General features: G+C 45.3%; 1 protein-coding gene across 7 annotated transcripts in view; it reads right to left on the bottom strand.

The window, feature by feature from the left end:
* The window catches only part of RAB27B (RAB27B, member RAS oncogene family), a 50,992-nt gene extending 29,287 nt beyond the window's left edge, over positions 1–21,705 (bottom strand). Inside the window, exons 1-2 of one of the 7 annotated variants that reach the window (XM_068108561.2) lie at positions 20,859–21,255; positions 20,570–20,712 (exon numbers count right to left, since the gene is read on the bottom strand). In XM_068108561.2, the coding sequence (XP_067964662.1) occupies positions 20,570–20,620 (51 nt within the window). In that variant the 5' untranslated portion in view covers positions 20,621–20,712; positions 20,859–21,255. Of the gene's footprint in view, positions 1–20,569; positions 20,713–20,858; positions 21,260–21,547 lie in introns of those variants that run through there. The other 6 variants (XM_078773035.1, XM_078773036.1, XM_068108560.2 and 3 more) reach the window with 6 other exon arrangements.
* Between the last annotated feature and the right edge of the window lie 395 nt (positions 21,706–22,100).

Raw genomic sequence — 22,100 nt, forward strand, 5'->3', positions numbered from 1 at the left:
GTGTGCATGCAATCCACACTGGGGACGCATGGCATATTCAACGATTTTTTGGATTTGACCCCTGGTTAATGACCTCCTAGAATGTCACGGGAGTCAAAACGGGGGAAAAAATTGACTCAAATTTTTATATTGGGTCATTCTTGGTGAAACGTTTTGCCATTTTCAACCTTGCTTAAGGTGGGAAGCGCGTAGGCGATAGTGTTTCATCGACTTCGCTCTTGTTATTGTTATTATTCGGATCGATTTGATTCTTCCTTGTCACAGACACAACCTCTCCACCAAGTTTCGTCGAAATCCGTCCACAACGTTTTGAGATATCCCAATACATAGCAGGATATCTCAAAAAGTTGTGGATGGATTTGAACGAAACTTGGTGGAGAGGTTGGGTGTGTGACAAGGACAAACAGATTCCACTTTGATGAAAATCTGAATATGGATTCGGATATGAGAATTATTTAATTATTTTAAAGTGATTCTTCACCATTGAGAGATCGGGCTAAAACCAACAAATAGCAGGATATCTCAAAAAATTAGATGGATTTGGAGGAAACTTCGTGGACAGGTTGTGTGTGTGACGAGGAAGAAACGATTCGATTTTGGTGAACTGACACAATCGTACTTCCAGAAAATATTGCAACCAGCAGCCCCAGGAAACAACAACAGGCGGCTACCACTAAGAGGCGTTTGTGGCCTACGTCAGTACATTGTGTGCGGACAAACTGACAAACGGACCCAAATGCAATAGCCTCTCCTTTGGCGAGGGTAAGAAGACACAGCATTTCACAATGCAGAGCCTGGCTGGGGTATTTACCTGGATGACCCCGTTCACCTATTTATTTAGGTGACCCATTGCTAGGTGGTTTGTCATTGCCTTCCCAACAGTCAGTAAGGAAATGGACTTGTCATCTGTTCAAGGTGCGCTGGCAATGACTCACCTACTTCTGGTGAAGGGCACCATGGGACCTTTAATCTCCACCAACTAATTATGGGATATAGGACACCGAGGTTAATATGTCCCTCCGATGGACGACGCGGACATGAATGCCTCGCCCTGCGTGCGAAACACCAGGATGACAGTTTATAGCTTCGTTTTGATTCAAGCCCAGGCTTGACGGCTCAGAGGAGTAGGCCAGCCCACCAAAATGCATCAACAAATAATGAGAACATTTCCCTCTTCCGGCACATTAATGCCTGATCGTGAACCAGGCCAGGCCAAAGCATTAACCTGGAAGCTAAACGTGACACTAAAAGCTACAAAACCTGAAAACATCATCTCGTGCCACGTCGAAAAGCAACCGCTGCGGAAAGGCAGGGCCACAAATGAAACCTGTTTCACCAGGAGCACACCCACGCACCCACCCACACACAAACAAACCTGACCCAAAAAATATTTTGCAATAAGGGAGTGACGATGACAAATGGCTTTATCCAAACAAGTCTCGAGTCCTTGTGTCCTTCATCTGTCTGCGTGCATTAGTAGTGTGAGGGTCTTTCTCCCCATGATTCTCTCCAGTCCTGATCTCAATTTTTTAATCCATAGAAAGAACATCAAAAGAGTTGAAAAGGACCATTTCCCATTATAAAGTAGCTGATGTTTGGCTTGAGAGGGATTTGATTTGAGACACACCTTAGCCAGGAGTCATTTTGGCCGAGGTCCCCATTGTGATGAAAGACGCATATTTGACTGTTTCACACATGAATCACGGCATTCGCTGTTCGCCTGATGAACATGAACAGCTTTCCGAAATGGAAAGATTACCTATAATCCTGGGAAGGAGGGGATCGTAAGGTGGCTCTGAAGTTACCGTGGAGTTGGACAGGATGGAGATCGTGCGGATTCCATAAAGAGCGAAGAATGCAAAGGTGAAACGAATACATTATGATGAAGTGTCAGACTGGGATGGCAAGGTCGGGATGCGGTGTGCATGCCTGGAGGACCAGAGGGATGTCACACGACCCTGAATGCTCCATATCCGCGGGCAAATCGGGCCTTGACCACGAGAAAGGGCGAACTGTACAAGAATACACCAGGAACCTCAACACAGGAAGAGGCCACAATTGGCCCATCCTGCCCGTGCTCCATCAACGTCGCGTTCTATTCAAATCATCGGTTTATCGAGTTAATGCCACAGGGGAATATGAGTGCGGAGGAGAACAGGGGACCAGGTGCAGACATTCCTCGGGTCTTTATTTTTATTTTTAAAAATAAATGTTTTATTCGTTTGTTTGTTTCTTATGGTGAATATGGTTGTTAAGTAAGGAATGAACAATCAACAAACACTTACAGCACATTCACTTTCAATTTACCAGACTCTCTCACAGACATCACAGTCATGTATACAATATGTACACAGCAAGCCATCAATACCTAGGTTACCTTCCACTCCAGTCTTGCCAATATACACGTACCCGTCAATCTACCCCGTCACCCAATTATACGAGGTACCGACCTAGTTCCCCTTTAAATCTGTGTACTATTTATTCTGCTGGACTAAAAGCTTAGCACGATGTATTGCTGTTCCACAATCATGGACCAATTCCTGAATTCATGTTTCTGATCAATTTGATGAGTGACTTTGTCCTCAACTACGTGTTATTATACCAAGACCAAAACCCAGACGTTTTGCTAAACGAGGACCTCAAACCAACCAGTCAGCTCTTGGCTTATTCCAAACCAACCAGTCAGCTCTTGGCTTATTCCAAACCAACCAGTCAGCTCTTGGCTTATTCCAAACCAACCAGTCAGCTCTTGGCTTATTCCAAACCAACCAGTCAGCTCTTGGCTTATTCCAAACCAACCAGTCAGCTCTTGGCTTATTCCAAACCAACCAGTCAGCTCTTGGCTTATTCCAAACCAACCAGTCAGCTCTTGGCTTATTCCAAACCAACCGGTCAGCTCTTGACTTGTACCAAGACTAACACCTATAAACCTTTTGCTAAACTAAGACCTCAAACCAACCAGTCAGCTCTTGGCTTATTCCAAACCAACCAGTCAGCTCTTGGCTTATTCCAAACCAACCGGTCAGCTCTTGACTTGTACCAAGACTAACACCTATAAACCTTTTGCTAAACTAAGACCTCAAACCAACCAGTCAGCTCTTGGCTTATTCCAAACCAACCGGTCAGCTCTTGACTTGTACCAAGACTAACACCTATAAACCTTTTGCTAAACTAAGACCTCAAACCAACCAGTCAGCTCTTGGCTTATTCCAAACCAACCAGTCAGCTCTTGGCTTATTCCAAACCAACCAGTCAGCTCTTGGCTTATTCCAAACCAACCAGTCAGCTCTTGACTTGTACCAAGACTAACACCTATAAACCTTTTGCTAAACTAAGACCTCAAACCAACCAGTCAGCTCTTGGCTTATACCAAACCAACCAGTCAGCTCTTGGCTTATTCCAAACCAACCAGTCAGCTCTTGGCTTATTCCAAACCAACCGGTCAGCTCTTGACTTGTACCAAGACTAACACCTATAAACCTTTTGCTAAACTAAGACCTCAAACCAACCAGTCAGCTCTTGGCTTATTCCAAACCAACCAGTCAGCTCTTGGCTTATACCAAACCAACCAGTCAGCTCTTGGCTTATTCCAAACCAACCAGTCAGCTCTTGGCTTATTCCAAACCAACCGGTCAGCTCTTGACTTGTACCAAGACTAACACCTATAAACCTTTTGCTAAACTAAGACCTCAAACCACCAGTCAGCTCTTGGCAGGAAGTATTGTAACTTCAATTTCCAGGAAAAGCTTCAAACTCCAGTAAAACGTGATGCGATAGTGGCTGCAACTCTGCAAAATGGACGCCCAGTCTGCTGTTTGTTCAATCAAGATCAACAGTTACTAAAGTGTATTTGCTCAGCTGTTAACCTGTTGGGACTTGTCGGAGATGCACTGTGTCAAATCGAGCAAGGACAGTTGGTGTTTATAAGGTGTGTTGTCGACGCAGCGTGGAACCTGCAGTACTTGAATGGCAAGGCCATTCCATATAAGAACACCTTTTCTTATGAAAAGCTCTTTCATTGTTTCACATAGATTGATAACGAGTCTCAGAAAGTGTCTTGAAGGACTTATCAACTGATATTTTGATGAATTTTTCATCAATATTATTGGTAAGAGCAATGCTATTGAATATGACGTCGTAAACCATAGTAATGCGTCGTCCACAGGTGGATAGTATATGTTGTGCTGCCCAGCTTGGGTTACAGAAATGCATCTGAAATAATCCATATCACTTTGTGTAGTGATGTTCAACAAATTGCTCTTTTCAAAGGCAATTCGCAAGGATCTTCCATGACCAGCTTTAGAGGCCATTTTTCCCCGCAGAGCAGGGGTTGGCCTTTTTCGGGCACCGTGGTCCCCTTATTGAAGCAATGTTTTATGGCCGGATGCCCTTCCTGTTAGTCGCTTCTTGTGACACACAGGGAATTACCAGTGAACTGGTACTCAATTTGCCGACCTCAACCCCCCTGGCGTTAATTCAGCGATCGACTGGGATTCAGAACCCAGGATCCTAGGATCCCAAGCCAGTACCTTAACCGCTAAGTCAACGAACCCAGGATCCTAGGATCCCAAGCCGGTACCCCAACCGCTAAGCCAACACCAGGCTTCGATCTTCCATGGAGGAGAGGAATTGTAAATGAAGCAAATGCACGAGTCATCACAGAAAGCTATTGTGTACACCAGCTCTTCCCAAAAATCCTTTTGTGACACCCAGATGTGCTGACTTTCTGCATTTTTATAGTATTGCCTTTCCGTCGTGCCTGCGGGTGATGGCTGACCGGGCGATGGCTTACCATTGGGTGGGGCTTGGAACTAAATTTAATGAAGATACATACACACCCTTCTCCTACAGACTGCCAATCCTGATAAACAGAAAGCCTCGGGAGATGCTTTGAACTTCGAAAAGGAACCGTCATTGCCTTCCGATGAAATATATGAATTAAACAATTGCCTTTAAAGGTTATTGTGGTCTAGAAAAATCTCACATTCCCATCTGGTCCGTTCGTATAATGATGCCGCACTGGTACCTCGACGTACAAGAAGGGTCATGCAAATTTAGTGATGGGAGAGAAGGCAAAGGTTTGGTTTCAAGCTCACACATATTGTTATGCTACAATGCATTATGGTATATAATATCTTATTATAATGGAGCAAACGTATATGGTTATGTATGTATGTATATTTGTGACCAAAACGTCCTCTTATTCTTCTTCAAATATATATAAAACTGAAAAACACGGTCCATGAAGCGGTGTTATGACCTAGCTCCTGCGTGAAGGGCTCGGGGTACTGCCTATTGCTCCGGAGATGCTAATCGATGTGCTCGGGAGACCAATACGTTCCCCATGGGCAGGTCGCACCGCATGAGCAGTCAGAAGTGACCGAGCGAAGTTACCATCCAAATGCTGACACAATTTTACACCCCCCCCCCCCCCCCCAACCCCCAAAAAAATTTCAACACACAGTATGCCAATCGAGATATGCCATGCAAATTCAAAACAGGGGAATAAATGCAAATCCTTTACTCAGAATCAAGAAAAAAAACAGGGTACAACACCAAGGAAAAGTTAAATCATAAGGAAAAGAAATCCCGCTGATCTGCAGCGGCAAAGATCAAGTAATTAAAGGACAGACAGGAGCAAAACAGACAAGACAATTAAACGCCCCCCCCCCCCCCCCAGTATCCTAGCTAATCCCAAAGGGGAGGGAGAGGGTAGCAAAATAAAGAAGTATTCAGCAGGATATAAAAGGTAAAATAAAACTGGGAGGGGAGGAGGGGAGGAGGGGAATTCAGGCCCGTTTCAGATGGCGTCCTGGCTGCCTCGCCCCAGCCACGTGTCCCGAGGATGGCGCCTCCCCTCCACTCTTCTCTTTCTCAGTGGGTGTCTCCAAACTCCATGAACGACTTGCCCAGAGCAGTTTCTGCAAGACCCTGAAGCCGCACTTTGCCTCCGGCCGGCTCAGACGAAACTTGACGAGGAGCAAAAGCTTCTGCTCCCTCTCCCACTTTTCCTCACGATCCCACGTGCACCGAGAAAATCCTCCTCCACCCCAATCTCTCCGGCACCGACTGTGCCTCCGAGACCACTTAGACCTTTGAAGAACTTTTAGGTCCACCCAAGACCCTTAAGACCACCAAGACCCCCTAAAGACCCAAAATACCCTGAAAGACCTCAAAATCCCTTAAAGACCCAGATGACCCAAAATACCCAAATACCCAAAAGACACAAAGACCCTTGAGACCCCAAAGACCGGTAAGGTGCTTTACACCCATTAGATCAGCTTGGAGCCTTGACCATTTAAAAGCTTTAAACCACTTTTTGTCCCCCGTCGCACAGCGTAGCGAAAGGGGGACTATGGCTTTCCCCTCCGTCCGTGTGTCCGTGCGTGTGTGCGTGCGGGCGTGCGTGTTTGCATGCAGGCATGCGTGTGTGCGTGCGTGCATGCGTAAGCGAAGGACCGCATTCGAATTTGGTGTGTGGGTGCAACCCACGTCAAAATCCAAGATGGCCGCCGCCATGTATATCTGATGCCATGTATGTCTGAACCTTGTGAGATGAATATCTTGAAAAATAAGCGAAGTACCAACTTCTAATCTGGTGTGTGGGTGTACCTCGGCATAAGGAAGAACGCTATAGAAAATTGGGTCGCCACGTCAAAATCCAAGATGGCCGCCACCATATATATGTCTGAAACTTGTGAGCGAAATATCTCGAAAAAGAAGGGAAGTACCAACTTCTAATCTGGTGTGTGGGTGTATCGAGGCACAAGGAAGAACGCTGTTTAAAATTGGGTCGCCACGTCAAAATCCAAGATGGCCGCCGCCATGTATGTCTGAACCTTGTGAGATGAATATCTTGAAAAATAAGTGAAGTACCAACTTCTAATTTGGTGTGTGGGTGTATCTCGGCATAAGGAAGAACGCTATTGAAAATTTGGTCGCCACGTCAAAATCCAAGATGGCCGCCACCATATATATGTCTGAAACTTGTGAGCAAAATATCTCGAAAAAGAAGGGAAGTACCAACTTCTAATTTGGTGTGTGGGTGTATCTCGGCATAAGGAAGAAAGCTATTGAAAATTGGGTCGCCACGTCAAAATCCAAGATGGCCGCCACCATATATATGTCTGAACCTTGTGAACGAAATATCTCGAAAAATAAGCGAAGTACCAACTTCTAATTTGGTGTGTGGGTGTATCTAGGCACAAGGACGAACGCTGTTTAAAATTGGGTCGCCACGTCAAAATCCAAGATGGCCGCCGCCATGTATGTCTGAACCTTGTGAGTGGAATATCTTGAAAAATAAGTGAAGTACCAACTTCTAATTTGGTGTGTGGGTGTATCTCGGCATAAGGAAGAACGCTATTGAAAATTTGGTCGCCACGTCAAAATCCAAGATGGCCGCCACCATATATATATCTGAACCTTGTGAGCGGAATATCTTGAAAAATAAGCGAAGTACCAACTTCTAATCTGGTGTGTGGGTGTATCTAGGCATAAGGAAGAAAGCTATTGAAAATTGGGTCGCCACGTCAAAATCCAAGATGGCTGCCTCCATGTATGTCTGAACCTTGTGAGCGAAATATCATATCATAGCATGTTTTCTGCGTCTTCCACTTTGTCAACTCACATCACTTCCCCGACGGAGGACCTAGGCGTAACGCTTGTTTTTTTTCTTCTTTTTTGTATTCAAAGTCGAGGCTCGTGTAAGAGCTAACACATTGAACACAAAAAACATAAACGGACACATAAAACATATAATAAAGGGAGCGGGAGACAAGAGGGGGAGAGAGGGGGAAGCACACAAGCACAACAACAGTAGAGAACAGGGACATCGGTAGATCTGTGGAAGGCAGAGGGCTGGGGCGGGGTTGGGGGGGGGGGGGAAGGGAAGGGGTACACGGTATAAAACAAGTGAACACCACTAGGAATTTCAGGAATGAAGTCGGAGATTGAGAAAGGTGGATTTGGGGTAGAAAAGATCAAGGTTTTGGATGGGGGAAGATAGGAGATGGTGGTGAACAGCTGTTTTGAAGACCTGGAGGGGGGATTCGGATTGAAGAGAGTGTGGGAGGTTGTTCCAGAGGCAGGAGAAAAGAGGAATGAAGGAGTGAAGGCGAGCAGAGAGTCTTGATTTTGGCAGTTTCACCAGAAGAGGGTTGCAGGCAGATCTTGTGCGACCTGCGGGAATATTTGGGGGACAGAGCACAGACAGAGCTGGGGGAGCTAGACCAGAGAGGAGTCGGTAGAAGACAGAAAGACCACCTACCTGCCCACGGTGAGAGAGTGAAAGGCCCTCAGAATCAGCTTCATCACGGGAGATACCAATGATTCTGAAAGCTTTGGTTTCTACAGCGTGAAGCCGAGCCAGGTGTGAGGCAGGAGCACCAGCCCACAGGGGAGAGCAGCACTCCATCAAGCTGCAGATGACAGCTTTGGATGTGGTGAGGAGCTCAGAGGTTCCAAGGAAGGACTTTGCACGACGGATGATGCCCAGTAGGTGACTGGCTTTGGAGGCCAGCTTGGAAATGTGGTTTTCCCAGGAAAGATCATGGCAGATAGTGAGACGCAAGAGCTTGAATGACAGAACAATATATTTTTTTGTATACAAGGTCAAGACTCATGGAAGAGCTAGAACACTGAACGGATCAGGACAAAAGAAACAGTAGAGACAACGGGACACCAACAGCATGACTGAGGGACAAAATAGAGGGGAAGTTGTTCAAATAAGGGATGTGGTGAGGAATGAGTGGTAGGGGAGGAGGGTTGAGTGACAGAACTTCTTTAAGAGGATTGTTGAGAAAGTGCATGGGAGGGTTTTCCAGATGGTCTTTTCGGAGGGACATAGTGAGAGTGTGAGATTTGTCGTGATTGAAAGACATGTTCCACATGTTTGACTAGTTTGTGATTTTATCCAGGTCGACAAAGAGTGAAGAGGTTGCTGCCTGCAGATGTGAAGGTTAAGATATGTAGCAGCAAAGGGTGGGGTCATCAGCAAAGAGATCGAGAAAATTTTCCAGAGAGTCGGAGAGATCATTGATGAAGACCAGGAAAAGCACAGGGCCGAGAACATTGCCTTGAGGAACTCCAGCCAGAACAGGAAGGGGAGATGAGAAAATTCCATTCAGGGCCACACATTGACTGTGACCGGAGAGGAAGTCCGCAAGCCATGCGTGGAGATTTCCATGGATACCATAGGAGGAGAGTTGGGTGAGCAGGACGGTGTGCCAGACCGTATTGAAGGCACGTGATATGCCAAGGGAGACAGCTCTCATTTCCTGTTTGGCGTTGAGGACCTCCATCCATTTTTGAGACATCAGAAGCAGCATGTCCAGAGTAGAATGACCTGGTCTGAATCAAAATTGATGATCTGAGATCAAGCCATTGGAGAAGAGGAAGGATTTAATATCAGAAGCAATGATGGATTCCATGACCTTGCTGATTATGGGCAGGGTGATTGGTCTGTAGTTGCAAGAATCTGTTTTTGCACCTTTTTAAATCACCTGGACTATGTCCAGCTGAGTTTTTGTCGACACCCAGTGTCCGTCGCCCGTCGTCCGTCTGTCTGTCCGTCTGTCTGTCGTCTGTAAACAATTCGACGTCTACGCTCTAAAAGTCACAAATGTTGATTAAATTTGATGAAACTTGTTATGCAGCATCTTTAAGACATAAACTAGTTTGGGATTGCATTTGGGCGTTGCACACCCAAAAATGGGCGCGGCAGGGCGGCCATATTGAAAAATCAATTTTTGTCATATATTTTTAGCACATATAAACTATATACAGACTTGGCATTTAATATGGAATATTTTTTTTGTGGGGGTGAACTTACTTTTCAAGATGTCTTAGAACCAAAAGTTCATTGGAATTATGTTGAAATTATTCTAGATTTTGTTAATGTGACCTTTAAAAGAAACAAAAACCACATTTGACATTTGGAAGCAAATAAATTGACCCTTGAAAGTGATGTAAACTGATATCGAACTGTAAACTGATAAACTGATATCCAGTTTGTGTAAAGTTGTGATGTTGGCTGATTTCCAAGCAGACTGCAGATGACCTTGAGCAAAAGAGATGGTGAAGAGAATAGAGAGAGGGTGAGATAGAGCGGCAGAGCCGGATTTTAGGACCCGTGGGCTAATGACGTCTGGTCCAGTTGCAGAATCAGAGTCAAGGTTTGACAGAAACTTCTCCACCTTGTCAGGAGAGAAGGACACAGAGTCCAGTAGCAGCTGGGTTCGACTGGGAAAGGTGGGAACAGAGAGAGATGGGTTTGGGACACAAGATTTTGAGGTAAACACAGAGTTGAGGCATTCGGCTTTGTCACGTGCGGTGTCAGCTGTGTAGCCGTTTGAGGTAAGGGAGGGGAAGGAGGGGTAACAAACACCAGAAACAGATTTGACTAGATGCCACCAGGATTTGGAGGAAGGAGACAGGTTTGAGAGTTCAGTCTTGAGAGTAGAGAGATAGTGCTTCCTGGCTCTCCTCAGGGTAGATACATTCTTGTTCCGAGCTTGGTGGAAGGAACTGAGACTGCCTTCTGTTGGATTTGCCTTCGATGAGGTGAAGGCAAGTTGTTTCAGGGCAACTGCCTCACCACAAGATTCAGTGTACCATGGATGGGAGGAAGGTTTTGACAACTGCAGACGAGATGGGATAAATCTGTGCATGAGAGAGAGCAATTTACTTTGGAAGAATTCCCAGGATGAGTTTGTGTTAGAGGCAGTAGAGATGGGAGACCAGTCCAGATGATTGATGGCTGCTTGGAGAACGTGTCAGTCAGCCTGAGTGAAATGCCAGACACGTCGACACTTAGGAGGCTCCCTGAGAATGGCCAGAGAGTTGTTCACTTGAATGTCCTTTGCTGAGGTGCCATGACTAGAGCGAGAGGAACCCACACCCAGCCAACTGGCATGATGACAGTTGAATTTGCCACATATGAGGAAGAGAGAGTTGGGATGAGTAGATAGAAGTTGGTCCATGTCGTCAGACAGCGAGATGTAAATGGAGTCATCACTGTTTGGAGGACGAAACAACACACATATGAACAAAAGGTGGAAGCGGAGGGGAAGCCGTAGCCAGAGGTACTCCTGGGGGTGAGGTGGAGAGAGGGTAGTGTAAGGAGAGTGAGGAAGAGAGTTTTTGATAAAGATAGCAACTCCACCTCCAGGATGAGTTGGACCTTTTTCGATTACAAATAAATTAAAAATAAATAATATCACCCATATTACAAATAAATTTGTACAAAAAAAATGTTTGTATTATGATTGGTGTAAATCATGACAATGCAGAAACTCAAATTCAGTCAGGTCATTATCCTCAGTTAAAACAAGCCCGTGCCTCTGCATCGGCATGTGGTGAGGGGAGTGCTTCGAGCTGATCCACGCTAGTAATGACGATGCTCTGTAGACCCTACTCTTTACAGAGCATCAGTGTTGGCGAAGAAGTACCTTTGTGAGGGTTATACTGGGTGGTTTGTCATTGTCTTCCCAGCAGATGTCAGTCAGGACAGGATTTTGTAATTTGTTCAGGGTGCTGGCGATAGCTCGCCTTTTCTTTGCGAAGGACACCAGGAGATCCTTAACGTCCACCCTTGGAAGTTCAATAATGCTGGGAGACGGGACACCCAGTTCAACGTACATCTGAGGGATACCACACACATTCATGGAGTCCCCTGCCTGTGAACCCCCAGGATGACAGTTTACAGCTGGTTCGGGATTCAAACCCAAGCTAGACAGCTCATTGACGAGTGTGGGTACCACTATTTTGATTATCCCTTTTTGGGATATTGCATTGGCATTTAGCGATAATAGGGCATTTCTTTATGCAATGCCACCTAGTGGAGCCAATATCCTCTCGGGGATGTACAATATAGTCACGGTAGGAATTTGGGATGTGGCTAGGGTATTGCCACACAGTGACCTACTCTTTTCAATAAAAACTCTTAAATCCACAAGTGGGCACAAGCAAACGATTTTACGCCCAATCGTCAGACTTCAAATGGACAGCGTACTCGATTAGACAATGCTCAGGCTATGAAGCAGTTGGGTAACAGTTTGTATCTGATTCTATTCTACCAGGAATTGACACCAAATTAGATAATTCAATGGTAAGTACTCTTACGAGTACCCTGGCATTTAAAATCATGAGGTTTAATTTATGTATCTAACTTTCATTGAACCCTGACACTTGTGCTTCTCGAAGCTCCATTAACCTGGCTATCCATATGATAAGCACTTGCCTCTAAATTAGGCATCTTTAAACTTTTACTCCCTTCTAGCTCAAGTGTGCACTCGGACATCTACTTGTATTTATACAATCCGCTTCTATTCATAGTGATCTATTTTCTCCTGATCCATCCATTTTTACTGCCCTCTGATATGTGAGTGCATGCAAATCATCCACCGACGTCATTGTTCCATCTCAACTTGAAGACGAAAGTCCATCGTGTCTATGTGCATTGCAGGAAAAGTGCGAATCTTTTGCTCCTTGCTTTGCGACGAATTGAAATGTATCACCAATGCAATCTGCCACACCCGATTGCGAGACTTCCGAAGATACACACCCAAAGCAAACACATCGTAAAAGCTGATGGAAAAAAGTTTTTCATGTAAAACTCTCAGGTTTATTTATTTAATTAAGTCCAGGCATGCAGGGCGATGAACACATACCAGTACAATAATTGCTGTTGTCAGAAAATAATTCACACCAAAGAAGTGATAACTTTATGTCGCATCTTTGTAAGACTTCCATGGCCACAAACCGTTAAATTTAAATCACTTATCACAATATTAATAATCTAGAGTTTGTGATAAGTAGAGTATGGGGTTAGACCAAAAGGCCGATGCATGTATTGTCTACAAATGAATGTAGACGGAAGACCTGCATTGATGCTCCATTATGTGATTCCACATTATCATGTGACCACAGTTTGTGCCACGTGACCACATAGCAAAGTTGCCATTCAAAGTTAGCTGCAGGCTGGGTTTCCTCTGTCTTTCCATGTCATTCCTTGAAAAATGAGCACTAAACAAAACCTACATAGTCTTTGTTTATAGCTCAATGGAGTACTGCTTTCCAGTCCTGGTAACAGGGTTCTCATAAGGCTTGGGCGCCAGGATCGCATTACACACACACACACATATATATATACATATATATATTGTTGCGGATCTCGTCCGTCGGCCTTCCCCTTATCAAGGGGGGATTAATCCGCTTGTCCTTTTACTGGCCGATGCGATCCCGAGGCTATCATGTTCCTTCCGATCGGTTTTAAATAGGGTTGTTGGTCGAATTAGTCCTATTCCCTAAGTACTAACACCGACCGTGAAGCAAGGAAATAACCCCACCCGAACCACGGCGTTAGTGGACACGCCAAGCGAAGTGAGCCGCGATTCGGGCCGTTGATAGGGACTAACCCGATTGGAGCGGTTATAATCGTGCCGCGTTTACACAATGGAGGAAATGACTAAAGCGGTCGAATCAGGAAAGACAGGAAGAACAAGGAATTTATTTACACTTTGTACAATTAGAAGAGGAAAAGAAAGAAAGAATGTACAATGAAGAGGAAGAAGCAGATACACAGGGCAGCCTTATGCAGTCTTATACTTATTCCCTGGACACGGGCCCGTTCGCACTCAGACTCACTCTCAGACTCACTCACACGGGGTTTGTAGATGGTCGGGTTGAGGGTCCAAGGGTCCACAGCTCGTCCGGTCCCCGACTCGTACCGTGCAGATGGTGAAAGACGGCAGGCAGCTCTCCGCGTGGCGTAGGCGTGAAGCGGACAATTATATATCGAGGGATCGGTAAGCTGGCGATTAGATTGCGTATGTAATACTTGTACCGGCGCCTTTACGCGCGCCCGGTATCGCTGGGTATAATACGCCGTTTCCCCGATGATGTCACCAAGCGCCTTTCACCAACGTCTTGCTGCACGCTGCAGTCCTCTGCAAAAGCGAGCCGTGCGCCAGCCCTTTGTAAAGCGCAATCAATCAATCAAAGCTTGTCACCGCGCATCTCTCCCTCTCGTAACTCTGCACCCGAACCAAGCGCCTCTACTCAAACTCTGGGATCTCTCTCAGCGCAAGCCCTCCTCATCACTCTGATCAAGCCCTCTCTCTCCTCATTACTGAGGTGGGGGCCTCACGCGAAGGGTTATATTGCCACGCCCAGCGAACCCTCTGGAATGTCCAGCCAAACCCTGTCAGGCGATGTCGCCTCAGCCCTGATTGGCTGGTGAGGGCTTACCGGCTCCACCTTGATGGCTGCTTGACGTGGCCACACCCCCACCCTTGCGCTCCGCCCCCTTTTTGGGCCTTACCTCGTGGCTTTTGGGCTGGCTTGAGCGGAAGCCCAGTACGTTTTCCAGAAGTATTTCTTTATTTGCACATTAGCCAATTTTTTTTTAAACAAAAACAAAAGTTTAATTATGACTGGGATTACGGACAGTAAAATTACAGTTCAGTACTTCGTGTAACCCCCACGAGCATTCAGGAAAGCACGTACACATTGAGGCATGGTGTTCACGAGATTTGCCAAGGTTTGGACAGGAATTGCTTGCCATGCAGTGACAATAGCCTGCTGCAATTCACGCACAGAGGGAGGCTGCTGGTCCAAGTTGTCGATTTGATGCGTTAATTCTGCCCACAAGTTCTCTATCAGATTCATATCCGGGGACATGGCAGGCCACTCCATATGCTCTACACCATGGTCAGCAAGAAAGTGTTGGATCATGCGAGCACGAAGAGGCCGTGCATTGTCATCTTGGAAGACAAAGTTTCCTCGAAAGGCTGCACGAGCAAATGGAAGCAATGTTTCTTCCAGAATGGCCCTGTACTTGAACTGGTTCAGGTTTCCATTCAGAACAACCAGGTCAGTTTTTCCCCCTGCATGAAAAGCAGCCCAAATCGTCACCCCACCACCTCCAGCTTGGACTCTTGGCATGATACAATCTTCGTTGTAGGCTTCATGCACTTGTCTGTGCACTCGGACGCGGCCATCTTGATGATAGACCAGAAATATAGACTCGTCACTGAAGATCACGTGATTCCAGTGTCCTGGCTGCCATTGGCGGTGCTCTCAGGCCCACTGCAATCGGTGCTGGCAGTGTTGTCTGGTCAGGCGTGGCTTTCTCAGGGGACGCCTGGCACGATAGCCTGCTTGAACCAGTCGTTGGTTGACTAGCCTTCTGGATACAGGCACATTTGTCAGTTGCTGCCACTCAGCCCAAAGCCGATTGGCTGACTTGGTACGGCCATTGCGGACTAACCGGTGCAGCTGGCGATCATCCCTTCTTGTAGTTCTGTGGGGACGTCCTGGCCTCGGTATTGGAGTAGGGACACCCCTCTGAGCATTTCGTTTCAGGATCTTTGACACCTGACCTTGAGTGATGCCATACTGCCGAGCAATAGCACGCTGTTTCATGCCGGATTTTCGTAAAGCCACCACTCCATGACAAACAGCATTGTCGAGTTGACGGACCATCTCCAGAGGAAGCGGCAATAACTTTTGTAGACATGCAGCAGTTGTTTTCCACGAATACAGAACGCAACAACCCTTATATACCCGATTGTGAAGCCAATCGTCAAATGTACCTGTCTGTACATTTTGTCACGCCACCTGTGATATAATCCTGTTATTGACTTCTTGCTGCGACAGACAATCAGTGGCATGGTTCTTTTAACAAAGAAATCACCGAAGCGTAAAAGAAACTCAACAGATTGATATACTGAGTTCAGAAAGTAAACCTAAGTCAAGAAAAAAAAAATATATTCCATATTAAATGCCAAGTCTGTATATATATATATATATATATATATATATATATATATATATATATATATATATATATATATATTATACACCAAATAAACTTCCTTAAATCAAATCCACACCCAACAGAGGTGGCACAAACATTTGACTCCATCCGCCTTAACACTTTCAATTTCGACTTCAGACTGATGCTTGCACTTTCAGCATAATTCACATAATGTCCATCTGGCAGTCAAACGAGATTGAAAATCATTGTAAACAGGAAACCTAGTTTTTTAGGACGTCATAAAGGACACAAGCAACGGGCACCAAAAACTAATGTGACGTGTTAAATAAGGTGGAGTAAAAGATGGCGGTAAACTTCTGAAAAAATATTATACAACTTCTTTAAATCCCAATTTTATTTCAATTGAATTATATACTTCAACACGGTAAAACATAAATTGTCTTTTTGGCAATTCGAAAAATTTTCCATTTAGCAGTACTTGAACAAAATACGAATGCCCTGAGGCTAAATGAATGCCCTGAGGTAAATATGACAAAAATGCTGAGAATCAGCATTCACCTCTCATGCTCTGAGGGCAGAATAACTGAGACTGAGAGTCTGCATTCTGACAAATATGGCGGCATGCTTGTTTAGTGCATCATTTTCTCAAAGATTGATCCAAAATCATTTTCTCCGAGATTTGGCAGAGGGTTTGTAATTCCGTCAATGCATGGATAAATGATAGCAATGAAAAACGCATCTCAGCGAGCATCGACAGCTCGAGACTGATCTATTTGACCTATCGGCTTTGTTTGGTAAACATTACGCCTGTTACGGAATGTTCATGAATAAAACAAAACAAAGATTGTGATCAGAAATGCAAAGCATGAGTTTAAAGGACTTCCCGTGGCCTATTTTCTCAAGACAAGAGAAAAAAACCTGTACAAACCCTCCCATCTACTTTCTCAACAATCCTCTCAAAGAAGTTCTCTGACTCAAGCTTTTGGGTCTCACTATCTGCCATGATCTTTGCTGGAAAACCACATCTCCAAGCTGGCCTCCAAAGCGAGTAGCGGACTTTGCATCCTCCATCGTGCGAAGTCCTTTCTGGGCACATCTGAGCTCCTCACCACACACAAAGCTTTCATCCGCAGCTCTATGGAATACTGTTCTCCCCTCTGGGCTGGTGCTCCTGTCTCACACCTAGCTCGTCTTCACGCTGTAGAAACGAAAGCTTTCAGAATCATTGGAATCTCCCGTGATGAAGCTAACTCTGAGGGCCTTTCATTCGCTCACCACAGGCAGGTAGGTGGTCTTTCTGTCTTCTACCGACTCCTCTCCGGCCTTGCTCCCCCAGCTCTCTCTGTGCTCTGTCCCCCAAATATTCCTGCAGGACGCACAAGATCTGTCAGCAATCCTTTTCTGGTGAAACTTCCAAAATCAAGACTCTCTGCTCACCTTCACTCTTTCATTCCTCTTTTTCCCTCCTCTGGAACAAACTCCCACACTCTCTTCAATCCCTCTCCTCCCTCCAGGTCTTCAAAACAACTGTTCACCACCATCTCATATGTTCCCCCATCCAAAACCCTGATCTCTTCTCCCCTTGTTAATCCACCCCAATTCCATCTCCTTCAAATTCCCTGTTTTTTTTTCTTCCTGAAATCCCTTATAGTGTCCATCCTGTTTATCCCATGTACCCTGGCCCGAGCCTTCTCCCCTCCACAGATCTCCCGTTGTCCCTGTTCTCTACAGTTGTCGTGCTTCCCTCTCTCTCCCTCTTGTCTCCCTCTCCCTTTATTGTACAGTGGATTCAGAAAGTATTCAGACTGCTTCACTTTTTCACATTTTGTTATGTTGCAGCCTCATGCTGAAATCGTTTAAATTCATTTTTTCCCTCATCAATCTACACTGAATACCCCATAATGACAAAGAGAAAACAGGATTTTAGAAAGTTTTGCAAATTTATTAAAAAGAAAAAACTGAAATATCACATTGACATAAGTATTCAGACCCTTAACTCAGTACTTAGTTGAAGCACCTTTGGCAGCGATTACAGCCTCGAGACTTCTTGGGTATGACGCGATAAGCTTTACACACCTGGATTTGGGGATTTTCTGCCATTCTTCTCTGCAGATTCTCTCAAGCTCTCTCAGGTTGGATGGGGACTGTCGGTGGACAGCCATTTTCAGGTCTCTCCAGAGATGTTCGAATGGTGTTCAAGTCAGGGCTCTGGCTGGGCCACTCAAGGACCTTCACAGAGTTGTCCCTAAGCCACTCCTGCATTGTCTTGGCTGAGTGCTGAGGGTCATTGTCCTGTTGGAAGGTGAACCTTCGGCCCAGTCTGAGGTCCTGAGCGCTCTGTTTCAGGTTTTCATGAAGGATATCTCTGTACTTTGCTCCATTCATTGTTCCCTCAACCCTGACCAGTCCCCCAGTCCCTGCTGCTGAAAAACATCACTACAGCATGATGCTGCCACCACCATGCATGCTTCACCTTTGGGATGGTATTGGGCAGGTGATGAGTGGTGCCTGGGTTCCTCCAGACATGACGCTTAGAATTGAGGCCAAACAGTTCAATCTTGGTTTCATCAGACCACAGAATCTTGTTTCTCACAGTCTGAGAGTCCTTTAGGTGCTTTTTTGCAAACTCCAAGCGGGCTTTCATGTGTCTTTCATGCCAGAAGGAGAGGCTTCCGCACTCTGCAATAAAGCCCAGATCGGTGGAGTGTTGCAGTGATGGTTGTCCTTCTGGAAGCTTCGCCCATCTCCACACAGGATCTCTGGAGCTCAGACAGAGTGACCATCGGGTTCTTGGTCACCTCTCTTACCAAGGCCCTTCTCCCCCGATTGCTCAGTTTGGCCGGGCGGCCAGCTCTAGGACGAGTCCTGGTTGTTCCAAACTTCTTCCATTTAAGAATTAGAGGCCACTGCTCTTGGGAACCTTCAATGCAGCAGAAATGCTTTTGTCAGCTTCCCCAGATCTGTGCCTCGACACAATCCTGTCTCTGAGCTCTGCAGGCAGTTCCTTCGACCTCATGGCTTGGTTTTTGCTCTGATGTGCATTGTCAGCTGTGAGACCTGATATAGACAGGTGTGTGCCTTTCCAAATCATGTCCAATCAATTGAATTTACCACAGCTGGACTCCAATCAAGGTGTAGAAACATCTTAAAGATGATCAAGAGAAATGGGAGGCACCTGAGCTAAATTTCAAGTGTCATAGCAAAGGGTCTGAATACTTATGTCAATGTGATATTTCAGTTTTTTCTTTTTAATAAATTTGCAAAACTTTCTAAAATCATGTTTTCTCTTTGTCATTATGGGGTATTGGGTGTAGATTGATGAGGGAAAAAATGAATTTAAACGATTTCAGCAAAAGGCTGCAACATAACAAAATGTGAAAAAAGTGAAGGGGTCTGAATACTTTCTGAATGCACTGTATGTTCTATGTGTTAGCTCTTATATGAGCTTTGACTTTGTATACTTTGTATACTTCACGAAAAAGAAAAGACTGCATGAGGTAAGGTGTTCTATGAACTCTCTAGTTAATCTCATCCGAAGAGGTTGCGAGACTAATGTAATGCCCTTATCTGTTTGTGTGTTCGTGTGCACGTCTATGTATTTTCGCTTTAAATTGTTTTCTCTCTGCAACTGTTTGTCTGATCGATGCAAAGCTTTAAACATAGGGGGGTCTCTGCATGGAGAATATTTTATTGATAACTCTGACATCATAGATTACATGGTATAGCAGCCATGTTGGATTAAAGAGAAAAAATGGGCATCATGATCTCTGAAACCGCTCAACGAAAAACATTGAAACTTGTCATATGTCATAACTCATAAACTCCCCATGGGGCTATATTTGGTGATAATGATAACATCACCGGTGAAGTGGTATTCCAGCCATAATTGGTTGAATCAGAATCCTTGTCCGAAAAATCGGAAACTTTACATATATGATCTATGCCCGGATAAGTCAAAAATTAAATTTATGACGTCATTGGTCACGTGGTCTGTTGGCAATATTGGATTTAAAATAAAACCATTTTAAAAAATCTTCCGCAGAACTGCTTAACAGATCGACGCGAAACTTTATACGTATGATCGACTAGCCATGGGGAACATAGTTTGATTTTTCTTTCTTATTCACCTTCACGGTTGCAATTTAACCTTCATGTGTGTAAGAGTGGTCGTGAAATATCCCAATAATCAATCAATAAAGCCACAGATAATTTTGATAACAACACGATTTGTGCTAAATAATGTGGAGATCTTTTCATCCCATATTTGCCGGGCGGCGTGACGGTCTTTAAAGATGCACGACAGCGTGTCTACATGGTGTCTGCAGGATTTATATCATACAGGGTGTCTCAATAAAATGTATACAGTCTTTATGTGTCGAACACTTTACTATATCGTCATTCTGCACTCTCTTATGGGAAACCACCGACTGATAATGCGCAATCATTCCATCACGTGCTGACGCCATCTGTTTAAGTATTAGTAACGCTCAACATCGTGTCTCTCTGCTGTTTAATTAATTTTTAATGAAATATTATATTTTAATGAAATAAATATTAAATTTGCATCTTTAAAAAAAAAGGAAAAAAAGTGGCAATGAATGTGTTGCTCAAAGTAAACAGCAAAATTGCTTTCTGTTTCGTTTTGTGGTTTTCCCCTGCTCGCACAACACTGAACCACAGCCTGGGAAATGACCATTCTAAACTGCTGATGGACGTGTGATGTGATCTGTGCGGAAACTGAGCCCAGAGCATGAAGCTGGACCAACGTAGACAATGTGGTGCAACCACCTTGCACGGATCGATAGGTGACGACTCGAAGTGATATCTCGGCTCCTTCATTCACTGCACAATTGATGCTGGCGGACTCGAACCCAGAGATTCCGAGCGCACAACCGACCGCGTCCCACACACCTTCAGCCACGACCGCAAGGCTATCACACAAGTGCAAACGGCTTGCAACATTTCCTCGAGGAAGGAGTGCACATCAACAGGAAACACACAGAGCAAGCGACTTTAGCCCCTAAGCAAGGTTGTCGCTGCCCTGGGTCATCGACATCGGGGTGATCCCAGCACTCACCTGCGGGTCAGGTGCGAAGGTGTGTGTGCGCGGTGGAGGTAGGTCGGCTGAAGATCTCGTAGCTGCTTGTGCTCGGCCACGCCAGCAGTCGGCTGTGCTACGTGTCCTGGAAGGGTGGCGACTGATGTCAGAGTGGGTGTGTCGGTACACCGTCCCAACACGACTACATTCCTTATAATAAATAAAAGCTTGCCAAGCCCTTCGGCTCTCGGTCTCTCCCCCAGAACCTAGTCGCTGCTTCCTGTTTAGTTTTGTGGTTCCAAGGTTGACAAGACCGTCCTCGGCAATGTGGGTCCAAAGCCCCTTGTTTCACTCATTGCTCTATGGTCTCTTTTTGAGCCTCTTCACTGCGCATACACAAACAGGATGCAACACTTTGATGATTCTGTTCATTCTCGAGTAGTTTAAGTAGTTTGGCCACTAGGTGATGCAACTTTATTTAACAAAATTTTTTTTAGGTGTGGGTCGGTGGTCAAAGCGCTTAAGTTATCTTAGTTATGTTATCACGTCATTAGTTATGACGTCATCGTCGGCAGGTGAGTTTGACTACTTTCCTGGTTTCACGGGAAACTGTTGAATCACAATCGTATTGGATCAGCCATGAATGAAAGTTCAGTTCAGGGTCGTCTACTTATTACGTATGCAAATATGATGGAATTCTCACCTCCGCACGCAACATGTAGACCTACCTGTCGGTCACAGCAACGAACCCAACAGTCAGTCCCCTTGAGGTACGTAATAAATGGATGGGCCCTCATGCGGTTATTTGAGTTATGGGGAAGGAGGTTTAGGTGTGAAGAACTTGTCCACGAAAAGCATTTTTCAATCATACATGACACGCCTGCCACGTATCAGGTATCACTCCCAGGTGGAAATGGAGGAGGAAATTAATAATTCATGAGATGGGCGGAGCTTTTCATAACATAAGACCATATATGGAGACAGGGCCCAGGGGTAGTGGAGGTTTAGATGGCAGCTGATGGTAGAGTTTGAAAGTCTGAACGTGGAAACATCAGCAGTGAACTGATATTGGCCACAAACCACGTGACGAAACACACAAACCGTGGAGATGAATGAATGAGCCTTTGGTGCTCCGGCGAGGTAATTTTGCCCTCTGGTGGCGTACCTGGAATCAGCACGTTCGGTGTGTAACGTTTGCACGTTTCTTGTAAACGATCATCCCTCGACGCTCTTTACCTGGGTTCGAATCCCGACCCAGATCTAAACTGTCATCCTGGTGTT

This window comes from Myxine glutinosa, chromosome 2 (assembly GCF_964187855.1).
Source record: "Myxine glutinosa chromosome 2, kmMyxGlut1.1, whole genome shotgun sequence".
NCBI classification, from domain to species: Eukaryota; Metazoa; Chordata; class Myxini; order Myxiniformes; family Myxinidae; genus Myxine; species Myxine glutinosa.